This window comes from Clarias gariepinus, chromosome 9 (genome assembly GCF_024256425.1).
Source record: "Clarias gariepinus isolate MV-2021 ecotype Netherlands chromosome 9, CGAR_prim_01v2, whole genome shotgun sequence".
Taxonomy (NCBI): Eukaryota; Metazoa; Chordata; class Actinopteri; order Siluriformes; family Clariidae; genus Clarias; species Clarias gariepinus.
Genome location: NC_071108.1, coordinates 27,224,482 through 27,249,288, shown reverse-complemented (window position 1 = coordinate 27,249,288; position 24,807 = coordinate 27,224,482). Strand labels below are relative to the sequence as shown.

At 40.7% G+C, this 24,807-nt stretch overlaps 1 protein-coding gene across 3 annotated transcripts in view; it reads right to left on the bottom strand.

The window, feature by feature from the left end:
• The window catches only part of mtor (mechanistic target of rapamycin kinase), a 125,281-nt gene that overhangs the window by 22,219 nt on the left and 78,255 nt on the right, over nt 1–24,807 (bottom strand). For all 3 annotated transcript variants that reach the window (XM_053503232.1, XM_053503230.1, XM_053503233.1), the window contains 9 exons: nt 21,969–22,044; nt 19,253–19,392; nt 16,541–16,641; nt 16,304–16,419; nt 14,109–14,186; nt 13,243–13,350; nt 10,230–10,355; nt 7,944–8,075; nt 989–1,104 (listed from right to left, as the gene is read on the bottom strand). In XM_053503232.1, coding sequence (XP_053359207.1) covers nt 989–1,104; nt 7,944–8,075; nt 10,230–10,355; nt 13,243–13,350; nt 14,109–14,186; nt 16,304–16,419; nt 16,541–16,641; nt 19,253–19,392; nt 21,969–22,044 — 993 coding nt within the window. The remainder of the gene's footprint in view (nt 1–988; nt 1,105–7,943; nt 8,076–10,229; nt 10,356–13,242; nt 13,351–14,108; nt 14,187–16,303; nt 16,420–16,540; nt 16,642–19,252; nt 19,393–21,968; nt 22,045–24,807) is intronic.

The following is a 24,807-nucleotide window of genomic DNA, read 5'->3' as shown; positions in this document are numbered from 1 at the left end:
GAAGAGACGATAAAAGATAAAGACCAGAGTGGTCACTGTTGCATGAAATGTAAAAAAAACACCATTTAATAACATCATGTCTCTATGTTCAATATCATGTCTTTACAAGCATACTACAATGAAGTGCATTCAGGTAGAGAGAACAGACTTCATGCCTTTAGGGCTTGCACCCATGGAAAAGTGTGAAAGGAAGAAAGTCCTGTTAGAGCGTGTTAATAAGGGCTAAATACAGGTCTTTAAAATGCTAATGTCTTAAGAACAGAACTGGTGGTGAGCGAGATGGTAGCTACCTGTTATTCCCAAAACAAAGGCACATGTGGATACATGTACCAAAATTAAATCCCATCCGTGGATCTAAAGATGATTAGGGTAAAGTTGGCGTTAAGAGACAAACAGTGCCAAAAAAAAAAGAGATCAGGAAAATATGAAAGAGTTGATGTCATATAAGGACACAGAACATTCTGTTTTGACTTAACAGAAAAAGAGTTTCTCGTACTTCGTTTTTTTCGTGCTAAGAACTTAGTTCCTGGGCTTCATTAATTACAGCCATCATATCTAATTATCCAAAAAACTGTGTACCGAATATCAGTGCAACCTGATTTCTAATCATCACCGGTGCTTATTAATTGCTTCAAACCTGTTATTGGGTTGCTGAGCGTTTTACTTCTCTGGCTGTTATTTGTTTTAAAGAAGCTTCTTTTCATGTATAGACAATAAATATATAAATACTGAATTTTTTGTAACTGCTTTGTCCTAGTCAGGGTTGTGGTGGATCTAAAGCCTATGCACACACATGAAACAAATGTGTATGAACAACAGTATGTGTGTACAAATGGCTGTGTGGTAAATCTTTGTGTGTACATGGATGCTTATGCATTTAGTCTTTGTATGTCTATGTGAGAGAACACCTATTCACTCTTAGGTGTGTGTGTGTGTGTATATGTTTGTGTGTGTGTGCGTGCGTGTGTGCGTGTTGAACTGTCCAGACCTAGCCATAAGCTTGTGAAGCTCCTGCTTTTGCTGCTGGTCCTCGGCTGCTATGGCATGCTGTGCCTTTTGCTGCATGGCCTGCACAAAGTGCTGCATATGCTGGAACGCTTCAATCTGGAAGAGGGACAGATAGAAATATATTAACCTTACTAAGAGACTCTGGTAAAAGAAAAAGTAATATGTAGAAAATGGGATTGGCGATAACCTGTGCAACTTTCTAACTGTGCAGAATCATTCTTGCAGACCTGAAAGTATGCTTCCTGAGTAATTAGCTTTGGTTTATTGTGCACAAGCACTGTATTGCATTCCTTAAAGACAACCCAGAAATCAAACCTGACTGCAAAAAATTATTTAATTATTTTAAACCATCATGTGAACAAAAAAGAATATTGAATTAAAGAGTAACCTACAAATCTTTTCTCTCTCTCACTTTGATCATCGATCAAAAAACCCAATACATTATTTCGCTATATAGTGTTTCACATATTTTCACATTGTAAAAAAAAAAAAAAAAAAAAATCCTCTGGACAGCTTTAGGGCTGCAAACTGTTAAGAACACGTTACACTCCAGCCCTAGTTTAGCCACAACAGACTGAAAGTTAAAACCTGTATGGTGTCCTAACTTAAGGTCCTCTTAACATAATGGCATTTTTTTCCTACATACAGTAAAAAAAAAAAAAAAAAAAAAAAAAAAATCACACTCTGATGACAGCCAAAAGGGATTGGGTTCTCTTTCAAGCATACGTTTCGGTGTCTCACTATGGGATACGCCCCTTCCGCGTATTCTTCAGAAGTCCTATTACACTACGCCAGCCCCAATTGGCTGGCAGACGTGACGCTGTGTCTGGGAGTGACCTCCCCCCCCTCCGTATAAAAGGGGCAGCACAGCGTCACTTCGCTATTCAAAAACCTCTTCTCGCTTCACACCAGAAGCCTATCTTTCAGAACGACTGGTCACCACACCGTCTTTCGCCTAGCTCCTTTTATCGACACTCCAGTTGATTCTAGGACCGTTTAAAAGCAATATGGCTGCAGCAACGCAGACCGCTAAGGCTAGAGAGGGAGGAGACGTGCGTATTTGTGTTTGTGGGAACAAAATTTCGAGCAAAGACACACACCAGGTCTGCTCGTCATGTCTTGGGCTGAAACATGCGCAACTAGCGCTAGACAACCCTGGTTCATGCGAACACTGCGCACGCTTCACCGCGAAGAGCCTTCGTCGCAGGCTAGCGCGCCAAGCCAGCCTGTCGGGCCTCGACCCACTCCTCTCACCTAGCCCCACTCCAGCTGCCACCCCACAGGTATCCATCCCTGTGGAGCTGCCCACCACGGCAGCCTTATCCTGGGGTGAACAGCTCGACATCTGCGCCCCTCTACCCAGTGTGCTCAGCACTGACGAAGAGGAAGGCGCGCTAGACTTCGAGGAAGAGGGTCAGTCCGACTTTCTCCTTTCTGAGGAGGAGGAGGATCTCGAGGACTCTCCTTTCCTTCCACCCGTGCATTTAGCACAGCCTCTTGCCGCGACAGGAGCCGCTGAAGCTATGGAAGGGGCACCATCCCCGCTCCTGAGCGTCGACCTGCAGGACGTGTGCAAACGCGCCGCGGAAAAGCTGAATATTCAGTGGCCGACTGTAGTGGCAGAGACTGCAAAGTCTCGATACGAAGGTAAGAGGCTGCCGAGAGCGAAACGGGCAGCACGGCAGCTCCTTCCAGTCTTCCCAGAGCTCCTGGAGGAGCTCGCGGTGACATGGAAGGAAAAACCGTTTACGAGCAAGACGCCAGTGCAGGGGGGATCTGCACTCGACGTGGAGGGCATGGAAAGAGAGGGACTTTTCAGGATGCCCCCTATGGAACGGTTAGTGGCTGCGCACTTGCTCCCGAGACACACGGCGGCTGCAAATCCGTCGTTGCCGTCGAAAACGGAGCGCTTCCAGTCAAACATGACGGAACGCGCATACAAGGCAGTCGCGCTCTGCGTCAGAGCTCTAAACGCGACCTCTCTGCTGACCGCGTACCAAGCGGAGCTGCAGGACGAAGCCTCGGCCACACCAGGTCAGACACAGTGGGATGAGATCTGTATAGTGACAGATCTCTCTCTGAGGCTTCAGAGGTGCGCGGTACAAGCCGCGGGGAAAGCAATGGCCACGATGGTCATTCAGGAGAGAGGCCGGTGGCTCAACCTGACGAATCTCTCCGACAGAGAGAAAGAGTCTATCTTAGATGCACCAGTGGTGGCTGACGGAATTTTCGGCTCGGCGCTCACCCTGATGCAAAAGAGATGTGAGGAGAAAAAGAGGGATGACGAGGCGCTACAACTTTGTATGCCCAGGAAGGCACAGGCGGCACCCCCCCCGCCACTCAGGCAGACCTTCGCACAGGTCACAGCCCGCCCTTCCCCCAGTTATCGCATCCCCAAACGGCAGAGGCCGAACACAAGTTCAGCTGGCCAAGGCGGAGTCGCAGAGCAAAGATCTCCCTGGCAGAGAAGAAACTATCCGCCAGCGGCAACTCAGACGGCACAGCCTGCTCCTCAACCCCATCCTCATCCTCAACCCCATCTTCAGGGAGTGAGGAGGAAGAAGAAGGCCGTTTGACGGGGTCTTTCCTCGGGAAGGGAACCAACAGCCCCCCATTTCGCTAGTTCCCGACCCTCAAATGTTGAAAAGGACGAGTTCCGAGGTCCGAAGTTGTTCTGTGTGGAGGGGAGAGCCCGGGTGGGCCAGGGGCAAGACAGTAAAGCGAAAGAGGAACGGTGCAGCAGTGTACATACATCAATGTATCACAAGCATGTCTCACGTTCAAATCCCAATAAAGCTTTTACTGAACCCCCAAAAAATATCAAAAAATATATCTCCCCAAAAAATGTTGCAAAACATATCAATAAACCAAAATATAACGTCACCTCGGAGAGCTGTCGCTCTCACAGAGGTGATGGATCACACAGATTCTGTCAAAGCGCTAAGTGCCCGCGCATGCGCAGTACAGACCACAGAACCGTCCGTGACTCAGCCGCGCGAGGGCGCCAGAACACTGCAGATACGCAGCTGGCAAGAATGCACGCAGTCCCGCTGGGTATTAAAGACAATACAATTCGGGTACAGACTGCAATTCGCAACTTCCCCTCCAAAATTCAAAGGGATAATTCATTCCCAGGTGAAGGGGGAGTTGAAACATGTCCTTCAGGAGGAAATTTCCTCTCTGTTGAACAAAAAGGCAATAAGAGTGGTTCCACCAGAGGAGAGCCACAGCGGGTTTTACTCGAGATATTTTCTCGTCCCAAAGAAGGGAACCCAAGCCCTCCGCCCAATACTAGATCTACGTGCGCTGAACGTATACCTAAGGAGGTACAAATTCAGAATGCTCACGCATTCTACACTCCTACAAATAGTGCGCCAGGGAGATTGGTTCACATCAATCGACCTGAAGGACGCATATTTTCACATAAAGATATACCCGCCACACAGGAAGTTTCTGAGATTTGCCTTCCTTGGTGTGGTATACGAATATCTGGTGCTACCATTCGGCTTGTCCCTCAGCCCCAGAGTATTTATAAAATGTACAGAAGCGGTGCTCACCCCGCTCAGGGAGAAAGGCATTCGTCTCGCTACTTACATAGACGATTGGCTTGTGACAGCTCGCTCGGAACAAGAAGCGAGAGAGCACACAGCGATACTTCTGGAACATATACAGAAACTGGGGCTAAGATTGAACACAGAAAAGAGTGTTCTCACTCCCACACGGTCCATAGTGTATCTGGGACTGTCGCTGGACTCAGTGAACTTCAGGGCGCGACTATCGGCAGACAGGGTGAAAAGATTCACCTGTTGCATGACCCACTTTCAGAGGGGAAACAAGGTTTCCTTTCGTACATGCCTCAGATTATTAGGACTGATGGCCTCAGCCCTGATGGTTATCCCGCTAGGGAGACTACATATGAGGGAATTCCAGCGCTGGGTAGCGTCCCAAGGGCTGGACCCGGTACGTCACTCACGGAAAAGAATAAGAGTGACGTCAGAGGCAGTTCTGGCACTGCGCCAATGGAAACGCCCGAACTTCCTGACTCAGGGGGTATCCATGGGTGTAGTTCGGCACAGGAAGATAATAACGACGGACGCGTCGCTGTCCGGTTGGGGGGGCATTCACGAGGGCAGAATAGTGAATGGGAGATGGGGTCAGCATATGACCAATCTTCACATAAACTATCTAGAAATGCTAGCTGTTTTTCTGACGCTAAAGCATTTTCTTCCTTTTCTGAAAGGAGAACATGTCCTTGTGAGAACGGACAACACGACAGTTGTAGCCTACATAAATCGTCAGGGAGGCCTCAGATCACTCCTTCTGCACACGTTAGCACGCAGACTGATCCTATGGGGCAGTGTCAACCTTCTATCCCTGAGAGCGACACACGTACAGGGTGTGATGAATCGGGGCGCGGATCTGCTGTCCAGGGGAAATCCCCTCTACGGGGAGTGGAAACTGAACAGAGAAGTGATCGAACAGATCTGGGGCATGTATGGCAGAGCGACAGTGGATCTGTTCGCGTCCCAGGACAATGCCCAGTGTCACCTGTTCTTTTCCCTGAAGGACCAGAGCGCGCCCCTGGGAATAGACGCGCTAGCACACGAGTGGCCTCGCACTCTCCTATACGCATTCCCACCGATAGCGCTCATATCACCAACACTCTGCAGAGTAAGGGAGGAAGGTATGAGACTAATACTAATAGCCCCGAGATGGCCGGGGAAACACTGGCTTGCGGAGATTATACATATGCTGTACGACAAGCCGTGGTCTCTCCCGCAGCGCAGAGACCTTCTGTCACAAGAGGAGGGGGAAATCTTCCATCCTCATCCGGAACGACTGGCACTATGGGCCTGGCCCGTGAGTGGTCCAACTTAAATAAAACTGGTCTACCCGACAGTGTTATCAAAACCATACAGAATGCCAGGGCGGCATCAACTAGATCTCTTTATGATTGTAAATGGAATGTGTTCGAACGCTGGTGCGCAACTAGACACGAGATTCCTTTTCAGTGTTCAGTGGCAGTAGTTCTTTCATTCCTTCAGGAAATGATAGACAAAGGCAAAGCGTTCTCAACCATAAAAGTGTTTCTGGCTGCTATATCGGCTTGTCACATTGGTTTTGATGATAAAACAGTGGGACAACATCCTTTGATATGCAGATTCATGAGGGGCGCGCGCCGCGCCCTGCCGGTCTCTAAACCACTTACCCCATCATGGGATTTGGGGTTGGTGCTTGATGCATTGTCTATGTCCCCATTTGAACCTCTAGACAAGGCTGATTTCAAGGCACTGTCTTTTAAGACTGCACTATTAGTAGCTTTGGTCTCAGCGAAGCGCGTGAGCGAGATTCATGCTCTTTCTGTGCATCCAGCATGCTTACAGTTCATGTCCGGGGATGCGGGAGTAATTATGAAACCTAACCCGGCATTCATGCCTAAAGTCATTAGTGCGATAAACTCTTTTGAGTTAAGGGCCTTCCATCCACCTCCTTTTGCTTCATCAGAGCAGCAAAAACTAAACACGCTGTGCCCTGTGCGCGCTCTGCGCATCTATACAGAGCGGACCAGAGGTCTAAGGGAAAGTGATCAGCTGTTCGTTTCTTGGACGAAACCTCGCACAGGGAAGCCGATCACTAAACAGCGCTTATCACATTGGATAGTGGAAGCGATTTCATTGGCTTATTCCAGCAAGGGTCTAGAACCCCCAACTGGCGTACGCGCGCACTCGACAAGGGGAATGTCAAGTTCCTGGGCTCTTTTTAAGGGAATCACGTTACAGGACATATGTAAAGCGGCGAGCTGGTCATCTCCGCACACATTTGCCAGATTTTACAAACTGGACGTTACAGCTCAGACTTTAGCTCATGCAGTACTGAGCGTAGGGACAGATTCTAAAGACTAAAACTCGTTCAGCCCTAAAGGCTTTGGGTATGGTTGGCAGAAGACTTCAAGACAGGCTATCTGACAATACGGGAGTTAGAATATCCCATAGTGAGACACCGAAACGTATGCTTGAAAGAGAACAATAGGTTACTTGCGTAACCCCGGTTCTCTGATAGCATTAAGTGAGGTGTCTCACCAGATGACCCTCCTTGCTGTGTGAAGCGAGGAAGAGGTTGCTTGTTTTGAATAGCGAAGTGACGCTGTGCTGCCCCTTTTATACGGAGGGGGGGGAGGTCACTCCCAGACACAGCGTCACGTCTGCCAGCCAATTGGGGCTGGCGTAGTGTAATAGGACTTCTGAAGAATACGCGGAAGGGGCGTATCCCATAGTGAGACACCTCACTTAATGCTATCAGAGAACCGGGGTTACGCAAGTAACCTATTGTTCTCATTTGGAATCAGGCACATACTAAAATGCAGTACTAGAAATAATAAAACGTAAAGTGTGGTGAAAGCCATACCTAAGAAATACAGTGTTCACAGTTCCAGGGGTGAAGTGGAACTGGATGTATCTCTGGATTCAGTTATGTGTGTTTAGTGTTGGGAAAAAAAAGTGATTAAAAAAAAAGAAAAAAAAAGAAAAAAAGAACCAAAGGCTCCTATGACCACAGGCATTCACACACACACACGCACACAAACAAAGTAAAAATATATAGTGATGAGTGAAATGAAGTGAGAAAATTTGTTTATCAGCACCCTGAGTCACAAAGCTTCCACATCTGGACTTAAGAGGAGAGTTTCTTCACTTTCGATTCAGTACCTTTCATCTGACGCACAACAGCTAACTTTTCAAGCTCTCTCATTGCTGTATTACACAATAAAGGGGAAAAAAGTATGCACAAATACGTACACCAAAGGGGTGTTACAGCATTACTGCTTCGCTTCAAACTGTGACCTGTGTTTAAAGCCAGATGGCTTTGTATTAAGCACTGTATGTGTTTTAGTTTTAGAATTACCCATCAAGAGGATATCAGGTTTAGGGTTTACGTACCTTGCGCGCACTCTTCCACATATACTTCATATAAGCATACGTGACGTGCGGGTGCGCTGTAGGCAGGGGCTGGTCCAGCTGTTTGGACGGGTCAACACCAAGGAGCAGGACCAAGGTCTTATGAGCCAGTGCCTAAACACAAAAACAGGCATTTAGCTTTAAAGTTGTTGAGATCCAGATAAATAGAATTGCCTGTTTAACCAGCTAGCATGAGTGAAACAGTGGCAAAAAGATATGTTTAAATGCTTAACCATCAATGATTGGTTTATGGCTTTAAATAAGACAACTTGATGAACTGCGGCTTTATAGTAGTGCTTTCCATTACCACTTTTGCCTAGCGCCAGCTTGTCGAAATTTCTTTAAATGGGCTGTCTCCAGCTTGCTAATCAGACCATCATAGAGGGTAAAAAGCCAATCCCCCAAAAAACTGTCCATTTTCAAGCCAAACGTTTCTATACCTGTAGTTAAGCGGTGGTCGACTGAGCTGCTTTCAGCTACGTAATTTTTATAAATGATTGCATGTGTTTTAGAAACAAGATCTGCTATAGAAGCTGTGACGGTTTAGAAAAACTACACCAGCTTTGATTTCGTACGTTGATCCGTTCTGCAACATTACTTTTTGCAAGAACTGTTTGATCTGCTAAAGCGCACTGCTTTCCAGGGTTCAAGACGTCTACCGTGAGAGGTTTGGAGATGATTACAGACTATGAACAAAGGACTGTGATCTCTCTGAGATGCTTTCTCATGAAGGATAATCAGTTAAACTAACTGAATACAAATCAGAAAGAATTCCTTTTGGTAAAGAACATGTGTGAGGTGACATAAGTCTGATGCTGAGAAAACAAACAATCACAAGCTCTATCAAGGGTCATGGCGTTCGGGCCAAAAAACTGAGAAACTGCGCTTGAGGTCTTTTACAAATAAACAGCTGGCCACAACGATCTCTGACTTCGCAAAAGGTAAGACATTCTGAGAAACACTGACATCATTCTTTGATCACCCCACCTCCATCCCAATCATCCCTAGGAGCACTTCCTTATGTGATCAGTACTTCAAGCCTAAGCTATGCTATGCTGACTTAAAACAGTGGCCCGCATTTGACCTCACTGTATATTTAGCCTAATCTTTTAAAATAACATTTATATACACTGGAGGGAACCTATGACGGCACAAACATAAACACAGATCAACGTCTGAAGTAGCTTTAACATTTAATGGGTTGTTTTGAGTGTATTTATTGGGAAAGGCAGCATGATGAAAGTCTTCTCGTTAAATCTTCATCGCTCCTTTCGTCCTGGAACTAACAAGATCCGTTATAGCTGCTGGGGCGTTTGACAACTGCAACTAAAGATAACTGCAGCACATAGTAATGTGCAAAATTAACAGCACATGTTACCAAACATTATTAAGCCACAAAGATCTTGTGCATAATAGCCTTTAATGGTAAAAGTGGCATGACATGTACTGATCAATATCAGCTTAGAAACCCAGATCAAAAAGTGCTAACCATACTAAAGTTTAACCTGTAGCAGGCCGTCTGAGACAAATACCAACAGATCCAAAAACAGTCTTTTTCTTTCTGTATGCCTGCATGTTTGTTTGTCCAGTCAGATTTTGCCATAGCATCAGGCACACCTGACTGGACAGGATTTAATAAAACTTGGGCAATAATTAGCTTTTTGCTTGAAGTTAACCCTGCACCATAAATTAAATCAAAATGTTGAGTAGAAGTGAAGTTATGAGCCGTTATGTCGCAAATTATCTCTCAACATCACACAACTGCCTGGACAGAATTTAATGAAACTTTTGTAATACTTAGATATCAATGTTTAAAATTGATGTTTTGAACAGTTATGTGCCAGATTTAATAATTTACTTTAAAATATGCTACTAAAAAGCTACTTGCTCAATTTAAACAAACACCTGCATCAATAGATATTAATTAGAAAATCTAAAGTGAATATTTTTACTGGGATTAGTTAATATTTTCACCTCTGAAATAACAGCAGTAAACTGGCACAATGAATTTAAACGCGCTGGAATCGCTTTGAGACTAAACTTAAACTTTATCTGATTTACTTTTTCAATTTCTCATCTGTGATTCACTCTCTGATTACTGAACAGGGAGTGTGTTTGGCTGATGATGAAAGGAGTAAAACTGGGCATAAACAAGGCGTAAAATGCTCAACCTTACAAAATTTTATTTCTTTGTATTAAAAAATACAAAATACAAATAGCACATCTAATCTATTACTAAAGTAAGCCTGAAAAAAAGAATTTTCTCACCAGACGACCACTCTTTCCACACAGGCTGGCATACTTGAGCCATGTCCTCATGTCCTCATGGGGATTGATGACTAGAGAACGCACCATCAGGATTCTTTGCCAGTCTTCTACTATTCGCTGGCAACCCTGCACACACACAATACTGGAAATATTATATCACATTTACGGTTTTCCTGGATACTAAGGAATGTTGATGGAAGTATGTATTAAACTGTAGTAAAGTGCACATTAGATATTTTCCTTTATTTATTAAAATGTGTTTTGTCTTACTCTGGAAGTGGACAAAGAAGCAAGTACAACCAAAAATATATTTAATTTCCCCTCTTTCAAGCTTCCTGAATGTGATCTCTCTGGAACGTGGATCAACTGCAAAAGTTAGGGTGTGTCTAAAAAGGGCAACCTGAGCAACTATGTAGGAGTCCAACAAGTTCAAAGTCTACTAAATTTTTTTAAAAAGGTATTTAATTGAAAAGTGAAACTCATACTGCGATGAATTGGCACCCTGTCCAAGGTGTATCCAGAATTTGGTGTACCCTGCCTCGTGCCCTAAGCCTCCTGGGATAGGCTCCAGGTCCAAGCAACCCTGAATACAGGATAAAGCGGTATAGAAGATGAGTAAGTGAGTGAGAGTGAGTGAAACTCATATTTTGTATTTATTAAATGTCAAGTTAAATATTTCAAGCAATGATTATCGCTTAAAATATATTTTTTATAATGTTAATTTATGCCTTTGGTTAGGGCTCCTTTAGCACGAATTATTGAATCAATGTGGCATGGCATGGAGTCGATCAGCCTGTGGCACTGCTGAGGCGTTATTCAAGACCATCTTGCTTTAATAGTAGCCTTCAGCTCATCTATATTCTTGGGTTGAGTGCTTCTCATCTTCCTCTTGACAGTACCCCATAAATTCTCTATGAGGTTCAGATCAGGCGAGTTGGCTGGCCAATAAACACAGTAACATCAGGGTCAGCACACCAGTTTGTGGCCAGTCTTGGCACTGTGGGCATTTGCTAAGTTCTGCTGGAAAAGAAGGTCAGCATCTCGAAAAAGCTAGTCAGTAGACGGAAGCATAAAAAGCTCTAAAATCTCCTGTCTGGTTTGGGAATTGTGTCATCTTGGACCTCAAGACCCTACAGCATTTCTATCCTTACTGCTACTTCAACAACAAAAAAATTTAACCTCAACTCAACCTCAAGTTGTTCTTGTTCGCACATTTGCACATGCACTTTATGTTTTGTTGCTGTCTTTTTGTCTTTTGTATAATTCTTAGATAGTTTTGTTAATTTATGGTGTTGATTTGTTGTCTTTGCTAGTCAGCTAATTAGGTGTCTTAGCAAGTTAGTTCTGTTAGATTATGTTGTTAAACGGTTACATTTTAAAGTGGCATATATACAAATAAATGGTGACATTCTCAATTATAAATAAATAATAAATATAGTTGCAAGCAACAATGAGCGAGCCCAAGAATCCTAATGGCAGCAGATTCCAACCTTTTCATGACTTTTTGATCATGTTAAGATCCTCAATCCTGGAAAAGAAATCCTTGAAGAACAAGAGGGCCCCCACACACTATGACGACATAGGGCTGATGTCATATTGCGTGGGCCCTAATAAATTCTTCATAACGCTTTAAAATTTAACTTTCTTACTTAACTCAAGTCTGTGGATAGTTGAAACTCTGAATAAGTGTGAGCCCCTCACAGGGCTTTCCTGGGAAATGAATTTTAAATCATTTACTGAGAAAGTTCTTTAGCATTATATCTCAAACATTCTTAATAATTGTTGTAATGTTTTTTTATTCAAAAATGCTGGCAAAGGCTCAGCAGGGGAAATCGTTTTTCACCAAGTATCCTACGGTGCAATTCAGAGAAGCGCCATTGTCTCTACCAGAGCAAAGCCCTACATGTGCTTAGCTTTATTTTCCACTAAATCACTTCCATGAATATTCCACTGGCCCTCTGCCAACACATTCTGCATGGTCTGAATTTATCTCTTCAGGACATCTCTCTTTACCTAAAATGTTGATGGTTGAAAGCTTTGAGGTTAAACTGCAAAGTGACAAATGTACTTTTCAAATAAAGACACAATAAAAATAATGTGCAGATGATTGGTCATCAACCACATAACTAGAAAATATGAGGGATGTTCAAGTCAAACTGTGACTTCTGGGAATTCTTTAAGCACAGAACAGTGATGAGACTTTTAGCAGTAAAACATTTGTGTGGTGTAATCATTTTAAAGATGGCCGCATGGCCATGAATGCCTCAGAGCCCACTGCAGTCATTTCCGTGAAGATTCAATGCATGGAAAGCCCAATGTTTAAAAATCATTAGATAACTTGTCACCAACTTATGGGCGAGACACATCTGACTGTGGGAACTGTACGCTAAATTTTTACGAGGACCGAAACACGCGCGGATAGAGTTCTCATCACAAAGTGTATGTATGGAAATGCTCTTACTTTTACTGTTTAATAGTGAAAGTAAGAGCATTTCCATACATACACTTTTTACTGTTGATTTTTTTACCATGCAATTTCACCAGTGTTTAAGTGATCTCCATTCATGATTTTCTTTTACAAAATTGAAGGTTCAGGACTATCCTTTCAGGTTTTAATAATGTGTTGTAGGTTTCTTAACCCAGTTCCTGTACCGTCATTTTAAATCTACTTAGTTGTCCTCTTTGCTTGATGCCGCTCCATAACATGGCCCTACTGAAATGAAGGCAGTGCATAACGTAAGTGACAACTGAAACTAACGTTTTTTTCAGACATTTTATGAATGCAACTTTAATCTATTTAAAGGTAATAGCTTGAAACTAAATAAAATGAATTTCCACTTGCATCAGTCCGTATCATACAACCCCGTCACTGCTTATTTTTCTATAACCTAGCAACTTCATTACATTTTAGAACGTCTGGTTGACTTCTCCCGTAAAATGACGTCATCTTTCGGAACCACTTCGAGTGGACAAACTGCAGGCGATCGTAGGTGACACAGTGTAATGAGGTTACCTGCAATCTTTCCCACCATGTCTCCCTGATGATGTCCCTCCTCTCTGGAACCAGTTTATACTGAATAACTTCCTCCAGTTCTGACAGCATCTGACATGACACCATGGCCTATGAGTGAGAGACAGAATAAAACCGTCAAGGATGTGGTAAAAGATCATAACTGCAACAGCTCATCATTTTATTAAACACTATTTAAATCTTTAATCCTGAAGCATCATTAAGGAATGTGTGATTCCTAAACAACAAAAGTTCTACGTTAAATAAATAAAATAAAGTAAATAAAATCACCAAATTCATTGCATTGTGGCCCATCACAGCAGACGATCATTCACAGAAAATTGACTTATTACTGAATTGGTTTTCCAAAAAAGACAAACAGGTTTAACAAAAAAAAATAAAAAAATTCAGACTTAGAGTTTTGGCTAGATCAAATCTCCAAATTGCAGACAGTTTGACTTACTCTCATTAAAGCAACGGTGTATATACAAATAAACATGCCCAACTCATCAAGCTCCACATCTGTATAAGATAAACTTCTATGACGTCCTTCCACCCGTGGAAATTTATGGCCATTGTTATATAAACCACATCAGACTTATGTTTGGGGGAAGAATAGATTTCAGTTGCTGACATGCAAGAAAATGTGGATGGTATAAACACACAGACTACTAACAGGCACAGACTTGGTTTGATGTTAAGGATGTTAAGGATGTTACCTAAGACCACACCTTCGATTTGAAGGAGGGAAAAAAAGTAATAAGAAAGCAGATCATTCCCGCTGCCCATTAGTGGTGCTAGTCAATGCTGCTACTCTTCTGGAGCTCATTTGCAGTGTTAAATGAGGACTACACAAGATGGTGCCTCACCCCGTATGCTCTGCTGTAGCTCTCTCCAGCCATAGCAGTTAACTCAGCATCCAGCAGGTCTCTGGCTTTGTCGATGCACTATAACACACACACACACACACACACACACCAAATAACATCAATCAAAAGGAGAGCATAAGATTAAAAAGAGGTTTTTCACAGACCAAGGGTGTGACCCGCCATATTGGCATCGTGACCACCAATTATGGCTTAGTCTGATTAAATGTCAGAGAAACAGATCGCACACAGTTTGTATACACCGTGTGCGTGACAAGGAAAGAGAACTGAGCTTACTGGTTTCTACTGAGCTTATCTTAAGTCTGAGTCGGATGCTGAAGATCAACCTTGAACACTCATTTATTTGGTTTATAGGGGTTTATTTGAGTTACTTGATATAGATGATTAAATCACGCACTTTTTGAACGTTCTAACAGGTGACAAGCTCAGAGCTGTGATTAAAACCTTTTTACATCTGTCCCTTTAAGCACAAAATGGCTGCTCACCACTGTCAGCCATCTAAAACAGAAAACACAGTTGTGAGCAAAAGTTTCCCATACAAAGAGATTGAGCAGAAAAGTTAAGAGATACATTGCCCTTTAAAATTACGCAAAATAATCTGACTAAAGTTTCTGCATCTCACCTAGTCACAGAAAACATATTTTTGTACTCACAGACACATCTTTATTTTGCTACTCAATGTTACTACATTTGTCTCCTAAGCCCTGCTGCAAGAATGGAGGACCAGGTATGAGAAAAAGCACTTCTGAGACCACAAAAGCAATCACATCTGGATCAGGTTTGGGCGTCACAGAAGTAGGTCCATCTGTCAGTCTTTCTATTCAGCTGAAAAATAGATAGAGTTGGGGGTCTGTCTTTGATTAGGAGGATGAGAGAACGGAGGAGGACATATAAAGTGAGCAGACAGGATCATGGGTGCAGGATGACCTTTGGGAAGCCTCCAGTGAAAGGAATGCTGCTGATAGTGATGTTGAACACCTGTGGGGATGGAGGCTTGTCTTCTTTTCTCAAAGCAAGCACACATTTATTCATTCTAATTACTTCCTTTTATGTTATGCCTTTTCTAGCAACTGTCCTGCTTGCATCAGCCTGTGCCCACTGTAGCCTCTGATTCTTCCTGTTGTGGTCTTCAGCTGTTGAAACCGATTCACCTCAAGGCTCAGCGTGTTGTGCATTTTGAGGTTCTTTTCTGCTCACCACAGTAAAGAATGATAATTAAGTGACCATAACCATCCTGTCAGCTTGTACCAGCTTGTTTTTTCTCATCAATAAGGTGATTCTGCCAGAAGGACAGGATGTTATTTCTTGTTTTGTTTTTTTCCCACAGCAACTCAATAGACTGTTGTGTGGAAATCCCAGTAGATCAACAGTTTCTAAACTACTCAAACAAGCTGATCTGGCCACAACAACCAAGCAAAGGTTCAAATCACTGAGATTCACATTGAGATTTTCGTGCTTTTTTTAAATTATTTTTTTTATTTAGTCCTGTCCAATTCTTTTTTCCCCGATTTTCTCCCCAATCTAGTCGTGGCCAATTACTTCCCGTCACTAGGAGGCTCCCACACACATCAAGGCTACTACAACCACTCAGTCGGGAGAACGAAAGCTATCCCGTGTTTCCTCCGAACCACGTGACGCGAGCCGACCGCATCTTTTCGAACTGCTCGCTCACGCACCGTTAGGGGCGGAGTAACACACTCGGAGGAAAGCGCTAGGCGCTCCTTCTGTGTGCGCGAGCTCACAGACGCCCCTGATTGGCTGTAGAGCCAAGACTAATGTGGGAGCACAAGTACCTCTCATCCCTCCCCCCTGAGAGAGCTCGGCCAATCAGCTCTCTCTGTGCCTCCGGCTGTGAGAGGAAAACAGCATCACCCGGGCTTCGAACCAGTGATCTCCGGATGATAGGGCGAGTGCTTTACCACTGCGCCATTTTTTGTGCAATTTTATAATTGATGTAATAAATTATCTAAAGCTCATCATCTGTATGTGCATGAATTTATACGCTGCATTAATATCACATAGCAGGCTTGCTGGAGAATTACAAAACTGAGTTAAAAGTAGAGATGTTAAAAGTAGAGTCTACTAAAAGTAGAGATGTTTCTATTGATAAAGTGACTGATAGGTTTATACTGTATAGTCTAAAATACTGGTTACTCAATGTAAAGCATGTCACTTACTTGTTGGGCTAATGAGAAAAGGTCCTGGTGCAAAGCAAGCACTGCCCTGTAGAAGGCACCATCATGGGTGTCTCTAGGGATCATACAGGTATACTCTTCCATACTGTCCCAGTGCCCTTTAAAACACACAAATAACAACAGGGTGTTCAGATACTAAATCTAAGTGAGAAACCATTTAACTTAATAAATAAATAAATAAATAAATAAAAATAAAGTATGGTTGCATGTTTCTGTTACCCAGGCCCCAGGCTGCAGCTGCTGCCATGCGTGCCATTTTGGCCTGCGTCTCCTCACTAACCAGAGTCCATTCCTCACAACACTGCTGGTGTAGCTGACCCCTGAGAGGAAAAGAGAGACAGAAAAAGATTGACAGAGCGATAGAGAGATCATTAGGTAAGCCAAGGCACTGCAACAAAGTCTACAATTGGCATTTCCTTTTTATCCATTAAAAACCCTGGTTAGAGTCAGTTTGTATTGTCTAAGAGTAATGCTGTATTCCCTATTCTGTATGAACAGACTTTTACCCTCATTGAGTCACATTTGACCTACTGCTGCGACAAGGAAGGTCAAGCGTTCATCTGTGTTTTATCAACAGTCTTTCACCATAAATATACATGTTTTTCTGATACGCCTGTGATAGACCAGAGAACACCATGACATCGCGCCACAGCTAATGCACATGAAGCTGTAAAACAAATAGGCCCTCTGAGGCCTGAGCTTGATATGAGCTTTTCCAGTGCACTGTCTAAAGAATTTTTAAGTGTTTATTATGGGAAGGGCAAAACAAGGTCACTGCACAAAGAGGGTCCCGTGATAGTCAGACAGCTTTTAGGGGCGAGGGTGAATTAATTGCTTTCCCAGAAGAATGGAAGACTTATTATATGAGCTATATAACGTCTGTCTTCCTAGCACATACACAGACAGACAAAAATATACAATGAGAAAAAAAAGAGGAGCTAGGTTACCATTTTGTGCAACAACAAAAAAAACAGTCGTGAGAACGAAATATTAGTGCTATAATGTAGTAAGTGGTCATGTCATATCTGATGTCAGATTTAATAAATAAATCTAAAGCAAAAATAGGACTCTTATGGACTTAATTATCTCTAGCAAATGCAGAATATGGGTTTTATTGATGTATTACGCCTTGTAATGCACATGCATTTTAAATTATCATGGTTTTGCTAAACACCTTTAAGAAGAAGTAGTTAAAACTGAATTTCTTAGACATATATAAAATAAAAATAACATTATAACACTTAAAAAATATATAATTCAAATAATAAATACAAGTCCTGATAAATTTTTACAACAGCAGCAAAATTAATTATGATCTGATAAGACCAAGAAAGAGCATTCTGTGCATAACCTCTAATTATTTCAGGAACTTAAACAAAACAGGTTATCACCTGAAAACACTTAACCTGTGGTAAGACGTAGCGGTGAATATGTTCAACATATTTGGAATGGCCTAGTTAGATATCTGGAGCATTTTTGCATGGAAGAGTAGAATAAAATTGCAAATCGTAATGGTACATTATTGCCCCAAAATTCTGAGTGCTGTACTACAGGCAAACTGTGCTTTAAAGATTATTATACAATGGTTGGTTCTGAATGAGCAATCTGATTGGACGATAAGCATTTCATGATGGTGATAATAGACAGTAACAGCACTGGGACATTTAACTACTATATGTGCTTCACTCCGCGTCACACGGGTTCTAGGACAGTTAATTACACAGTGTCTGCTGCCAGCATGAGTGAAAGTAAGTCGGTACTGAGGAGAGCAACTGCCTGTTAAAGCCCACATTCAAAACCAGTCACAAATCCAATTTCAGCAAGACCCCTTCTGATAACATTCTGCCAACATCTATAAATTTTTTTTTAAAAAAATCAATAAATGCTTCTAAGTCTTTCTGAATCACCTATGAACCGTCTGCTTTTCTTTTATATACAGCTACAAAGCTATACACAATTTATCTCTATATACATTGCACAAAAATACAGTGCTGCTCTTTTTCTGTAATTTTTTTGTATATATACTGTATACATGTATATCCTGCAAACTGTTATTGACATTACCGGCTAAGTTTTTGCTAATATCCTCTTTTGGCAAATCATTGCATTACTTACGCTGTATTTACTGCATATACCAATTGCATTGTTATGTTGCACAATAAATGCAGTACTTGTTTTAGGGATAGTCCAGAATATTGGAATCTTGATCTTTCTTTTAAAAACTAAACAAAATCGAAAATGAAATAAAACACTTTGAGAAACTGTTATCAGAATTGACGTAATTGCTCCCATTGTGTTTTACTCCCTTAATTAATTACATTTAAATTAGAGTTGCCATTATAGTCATTATATAAGCTTTATTCTTATCTGTACTCATTCAACATACCACCCTGAAGCGGGGTTCTCGAAATGATTCCACAGTCAGTGTGCAAAAAAAAAAAATGTAAAAAGGGGGGAAAAAAAGCTTATGACTCCACTGTACAGAGTGTCCAGCTACCCCTCCCAGCAAATGTGCACTATTCCTGTTACAGGAAATGCTCTGCATTTTCCTTTCTTCTTGCCCAGTGGCTCTGTCAGATTCCATCAGTGATGTTAGGAAATCAGTAAGCACAGACGAAGTACGGCTAGTCAAAACTCAGGTTCACACCCTTCTCCTGGGAATATTGCATTCTCATTTTGATTAGTTTAACAAGTTTTCTAATAATCGCAATCAAACAGTCAAGCAAATCTTAAATTAAGGGGACTACATAAGCCCATGAATATTGCATTTTTGAGGAACAAAAGAAGGTTTTAAGAGGGGAAAAGATGAAACCAAGATCTTCTTGTGTGTGGGAAAGTGTGTAAACTGTGGCAGACTTTCTATTAAAAAAAAAAAATTATTACAATTAAAAAAAAGCAAGCGCGTGGGCCTGTAATAGACTTTAAACTAACCATTCTCCCAGGGCCTCTAAACAGCGCATGCGGCCCAGTATAAGCTCCGGGTCCCCTTTATTCATGTCGATCTTCTTATCGTAGGCCACCAGAGCATCTTCCCACTCATGCAGCTTCTCATACCAGGTGGCCTGAATCTCCTACAAAAAGGGAAAACCACATGAGATGCAACACATTTTTAACCAACAATTTTTCTACAGTTTAAGAATATATTAAATAAAAAAAATATTTCATGCATAAATGAAATAATTTATTTACGATCAATCCATTTCGCCGGCAGACTTTAGGTATATATATTTTGCTTTTTTTCTGTAAAATTTCTTGACTATCCGCACATGGAATATTTTTTTTCATATTTTTAGATGGAAACAAAAAAACCTAATGTACGCTCCTGGGATTTGCATAAAAATAAAAAGGAGCGAGTGTGACAAAGTTACCAGAAGAACTCATATTCTCCAGCAAGCTCAGTAAAACCTAACAGCTGTTTTCTTATAAAACTGCACAAAATCTGTGTCTAAAACTCCTGATTTGAAGCAATGAGTTTTCACTCCAAATATTGCCTGTTTATTTTATTACTCTTTATTGCTCTTTATAGAAGTTTCTTCTATAAAGGAATGTTTTTAAAAAACTCTTTTGCTTATGCCATATTTTTGTATGTGCCCAAGCCTTAGCACATTACTGTACTGTAAGTAAAATTGCTGTTTGGTTTTATTGAGCATGCTGAAGAATATGAGTTTTTCTGGAAACTCTCACAGTACTAAATATATTTTTAGGGGGCATCATCTAAACATTAAATCATTAAAACGATTTTACATTTATTGTGATCCTTTCAAGTAAACTATAAACCAAGTACATAAATGTAATAAAAAGGACATAGTGACCCTGTCTCATTTTAACCCTCTTTACAGCAATTCAATATAGTGATGCCATCAATACATTAATCAGGCTTAAGCCTGACACCAAGAAACGAAGATGAACTCTCACTGGGAGGTCTTCAGTTTAAAAGTATCAAGCCTGTCATTTTAAGGTTGTGATGGTGTCAATAGTGCAATCAAGACAAAATAAACACACATATACAAACAAAAAGAAAGAAAAAAAAATCCAAGTGGGTGACCTATTTTATGCCTACTTCATTAGCGTGTCTGATGATTTTAGGCATTTAACAAAAATATAACCTCACACGCACAAAGTGGTTCCGCCTGCTGTGAAACATTTAATCTGGGAAATTTGATGGAAAAAGTTTTTCCTCACAAACTTTGAGATTAGTTTAGGCATCCCATCATTTCTGATAAATCCCACCCTCTGCGTTATAATTGGTTAGAGAAATCCAGTCTCATCTAAGATTGGTTAAAATCTTTACTACTATGTGTAAAATGGACAGGAAAGTTGTGCAGAAAGAATATATATTCATCACAACAAGAGAGAAAAGATTAACAAGACAGATAGTGGTTATGTTATATGGCTAATAATTACCTACTGAACAGATCACCACTATTACTCCGATTAAAAAATTATTTCCGATTGAGCCTGATCAGGTCAGAAGTTTTTTTATTACAAGTTAATATTTTAGGCCAAAGTATCACTATACCTGATATTGGACTGTTAGGAAATCAGACTAACTTGAAATGATATACTCATGTGACCTGCTTTAGAAAATTGCAGAGGAAAAGTAAACATTTGGCATGATTGGGTATCCAGTTAAGCGTTCATCACGCACCACCCCATGAAGATGTCTGCTTCAATATTCTACACAAAGTCACATTTGAAACACTTAGTTCAAACAGTTGAGCTTAGCTGTCACTTTCTCTCAGCCAAACCCATTTTCTTCCATTCCTGCTCTTTAGCAGACTCTTTTCTCTATAAGAAAAAAACAAAGATGGACTAGGCTGCCAGTTTACAAAAAAAAAAAAAGTGAAACCAGTCTTATTAAAAAGAAGTTCTGCTAAATTCATACATTTAGTAAAGTGGATTCTAAAGATAAAATAATCTCTAATATAAATTTTATTTAATAGTATCCTCTGATGACATTCAATGGGCATTTATTCAATACTTCTTTTGTTTCAAAGAATGCAAAGTCTGTCTTATTATTTGCTGTTTGGACCAGTTTTCATGTTGTTACCGTCACAAGACAAAAAGATGCGAATAGGGCGGGAAACTAGACGAGTATAGTAATTGTATCTTGGAACAATTAGGTACAATCAAGTCTAACAAAAAGAACCTGTGCACTAGGTTATGCACAGCTGTGGAAAAGCATCTGTAGTCTTCCTAGGAGCATCCTTGTTCATGGATGCAATTTCTTATCTGGATCACATCCCTATGATCAGAATTAAATACTTAGGTCAGAATCTTTTTGAGGCCACTGGCTTAAAAGAAGAATTTCATTTCACAGTAATTGTATATGGCATATCCAAATCTCTTATCATTTCTCAGAAAGGATTTTTATGCCCACAGCAGCAAAACTGATGATGACCGAAAGCCAGGAAGGTATAAGTTGAAATTCTCAGCTTTATGTGATAAATTTTGACTTAAAACAAAAACTGGCTTTAAAAGGTTGACTTGGCATATTATATATATTCATATGATGATATATATATATATATATATATATATATATATATTTTAGTGTCTAATTTTCACTCTAAGGTACTGATGAAAGCCACAGATGCGATAAAAACACTGAAGACTTTCAGACTTTAGGAAATTAGGAAATGCTCACCAATTCGCCGAAATGTTTCATAGCGTACTCCAGGACCCCTGATGCGGCTTCTGGCTGCTGGAGCTTGTTGTTGATACTGTAAATAAATAAAGACAGACAGAACTACTTTAGTACAGAGAATCTCAAATCTGGGAACACGTTCGGAAGGCCTCTGAGGAGCTGCCATGTGTGATGGATGGCAGCTAAGGTCATTCACACAAAACAATCAAAACAAGCAACAGGGCAGGTATGAGTTCCAGACCGTGCTTCTAATATGTGAGTGATGCTGTTAGATGCTAGAAAAGGACACCAAAGGAACACTTCAGGAAACTCCAGGTCTGTAGAAACAGGGAACTGTGGCTATGCATGCATCACACTAGTAATGAATGGGAGTTACTGACTAATAACACCAGTATGAAGAATTCCAGTCTCTTATTAATAATATGCACAAGCACAAACACGAGAGGTAGGCTCAGAAGTGTTGCTGAAAAGATTATATTCCAACACACAGTGCCCTTTTATCTTCGTAATAGGCTTCTACTCACGTTCCACAAAGCCATGTGTCCGTTTGTCACTTGTCAAATTTAAAACACAAGTTTACTATCTTTTTTTTTTTTTAACTCTGCAAGAAATTATTTTCTTCTCTTTCTCTGCCTGGTATAAGATATGAGAATGTAAAAATGCTGCCTGCCAGTTTTATAAAAAAAAAAAAAAAAAAAGGAACCGTCATCCATTTTTCTGTCATGTCTGTAATCCTTTTAATGCCTACTTGAAGTCCTTCCATCTGGAACTGTTCATGTGTAATGTAAGTCTGTACTTTTCCCCAACTGCAAACACCAGACTTGCCAGTACTTCTGTAAAATTGTAGCATTTAACGAATCTGAGGTTCATATTAGAACACCAAGGGTGGTTGCTCCATGCTCGAGTCTGGTCAGGAGTTCAAACAACTTGAAAATGGATTTTGCTTTATCTGCTGGCCACTTAAGACATCCAAATTAATATATTCATAAACGTACATAAACAAGATGATCGAAATTCGAAATGGAAAAATATATTATCGTCTATTTTCTTCTCCCCATATCAACGATTAAACATGATTTTCTTTTTATTAAATATGTTCACGTAGAGCATCTGACAAGTCTGTCATACTTGTTCATACAAACAGTAAATATAACTGTACAAGCTTTCAAATACATACAGTAGTATCATATTTAATAATTTTGCAACATCAACATTTTCGACTGTCAATTGAAAAACAATTGCCTGGACTTTTCTTGATTTTTAGCAGCGAAGTTTTGGTGAAGCTGTGCCCAATGCAATCTGAGATCCCTGAGGTCCCTGAGATCTCATCTAGGTTTTATGTTTTTTTTTCGATTCACAACTGTTTTGAATATACTTTACCATCTCAGGTTTAAGTTACCATAAATATCCTGTCAGCTTACACCAGTGGGTTTCCATTCTCCTCTGAAATCTATCATAAAGAATACATAAGGGATGGGAATACGATATTATTACGAGACGTAGGTCCTGATTTGTTTAAAATTGCGATTCTATAAGGATCACGATTTTATAAATATCCCAATTCAATATTACATTTCCCCCCATTTAATTACAATTTTAAAAAGTTTAATGATTAATTAAATGTAGCACATTTCTCATAACAAATTTTCTTTTTACTTTAAACCCAATGGCAACATTTAAACAATACAAAATAAGTTCAAATACAAGTGTTTAACATTTAACTTAAAATTAAATTAAGTGAAAAAGCTACATTTTTACTGAGCAGCACGTATGTCTGTTATGTCAACAACATTTTAAATAGGTCAGTGTGTGCCGCCTGTTGGATTATACAGAAACAGTGACTTTTTACCTCCTCAAATGCATAAAGTCTTAAAACACAAATTAATTCTAAGTGTGTGAATGCGTGCGACTTCTAAGACATGCACGTGGCCACGACTTATTTGCCCTCACTGTGTTTTGAGACTGAGACTAATTCGCTCACAAAGTTTGGAGAAAAAGGCAGCTCAGAGGCTTTTAAAGCACAATAAAATGTATTTCTGTTGCTCCTTTTGGAAGCTTCTGCACTTGGTACAAAACTGGGGTTGATAGGCTGATCTTGTTTATAAATGTAAAAATATTTATTTAATACTGTTTTTTAAATCGATTTTGGAATCTGTGTGGCGATATGCAAATCGCCACACAAAATAACCGTGATTTATAACTGGATCTATTCCCATCCACCCTGTAAAAGGCAAATAAACTCTAGAGGCTGTTCAGCAGAAAAATCCCAGGTGATCAGCAATTTTTTAAATATCCAAACCAGCTTGCCTGGCAACAAGAGCAATTCCGTGGATAAATTCACATTTTTTAACCCTAGTCTAATGATTAATTGGTGAACATTACCAGAAACTCTCAACCTGTATCTGCATGATTTTATGCACTGTAGTACTGCCAAAAGACTGGCTGATTAAATAATTGTAAGAATGTGCAGGTATATTAGTACACAGTAGTGCTAGAAAAACATTCATCACAATTTACCTCATAGTTTGTGAAAGTACAAATACAAAAACAAAGAAGTAAATCTTTAATGTAAACAAGCACATGACTCACAGCATTTTAATAATGTTTTCAGAAAGTCTGGGTTTTATGATTAAATCAAGTCCAGCCAGGCACTGTGCCTTATAAGTCCTAAACAAAGGCCTAGTGTGCAGCTTCAGCAAATATTCAATCCCCAGTGGCATAGGCGCTCTGCGTTTTGAAAGGATTCGTTTACTATTTCTTGCAAATTCCTGCCATAAAGCCTAACTATGATGTGCCAATGAGGAGCACATGGCTGGTGCAATGATCTATGCAGCAAACC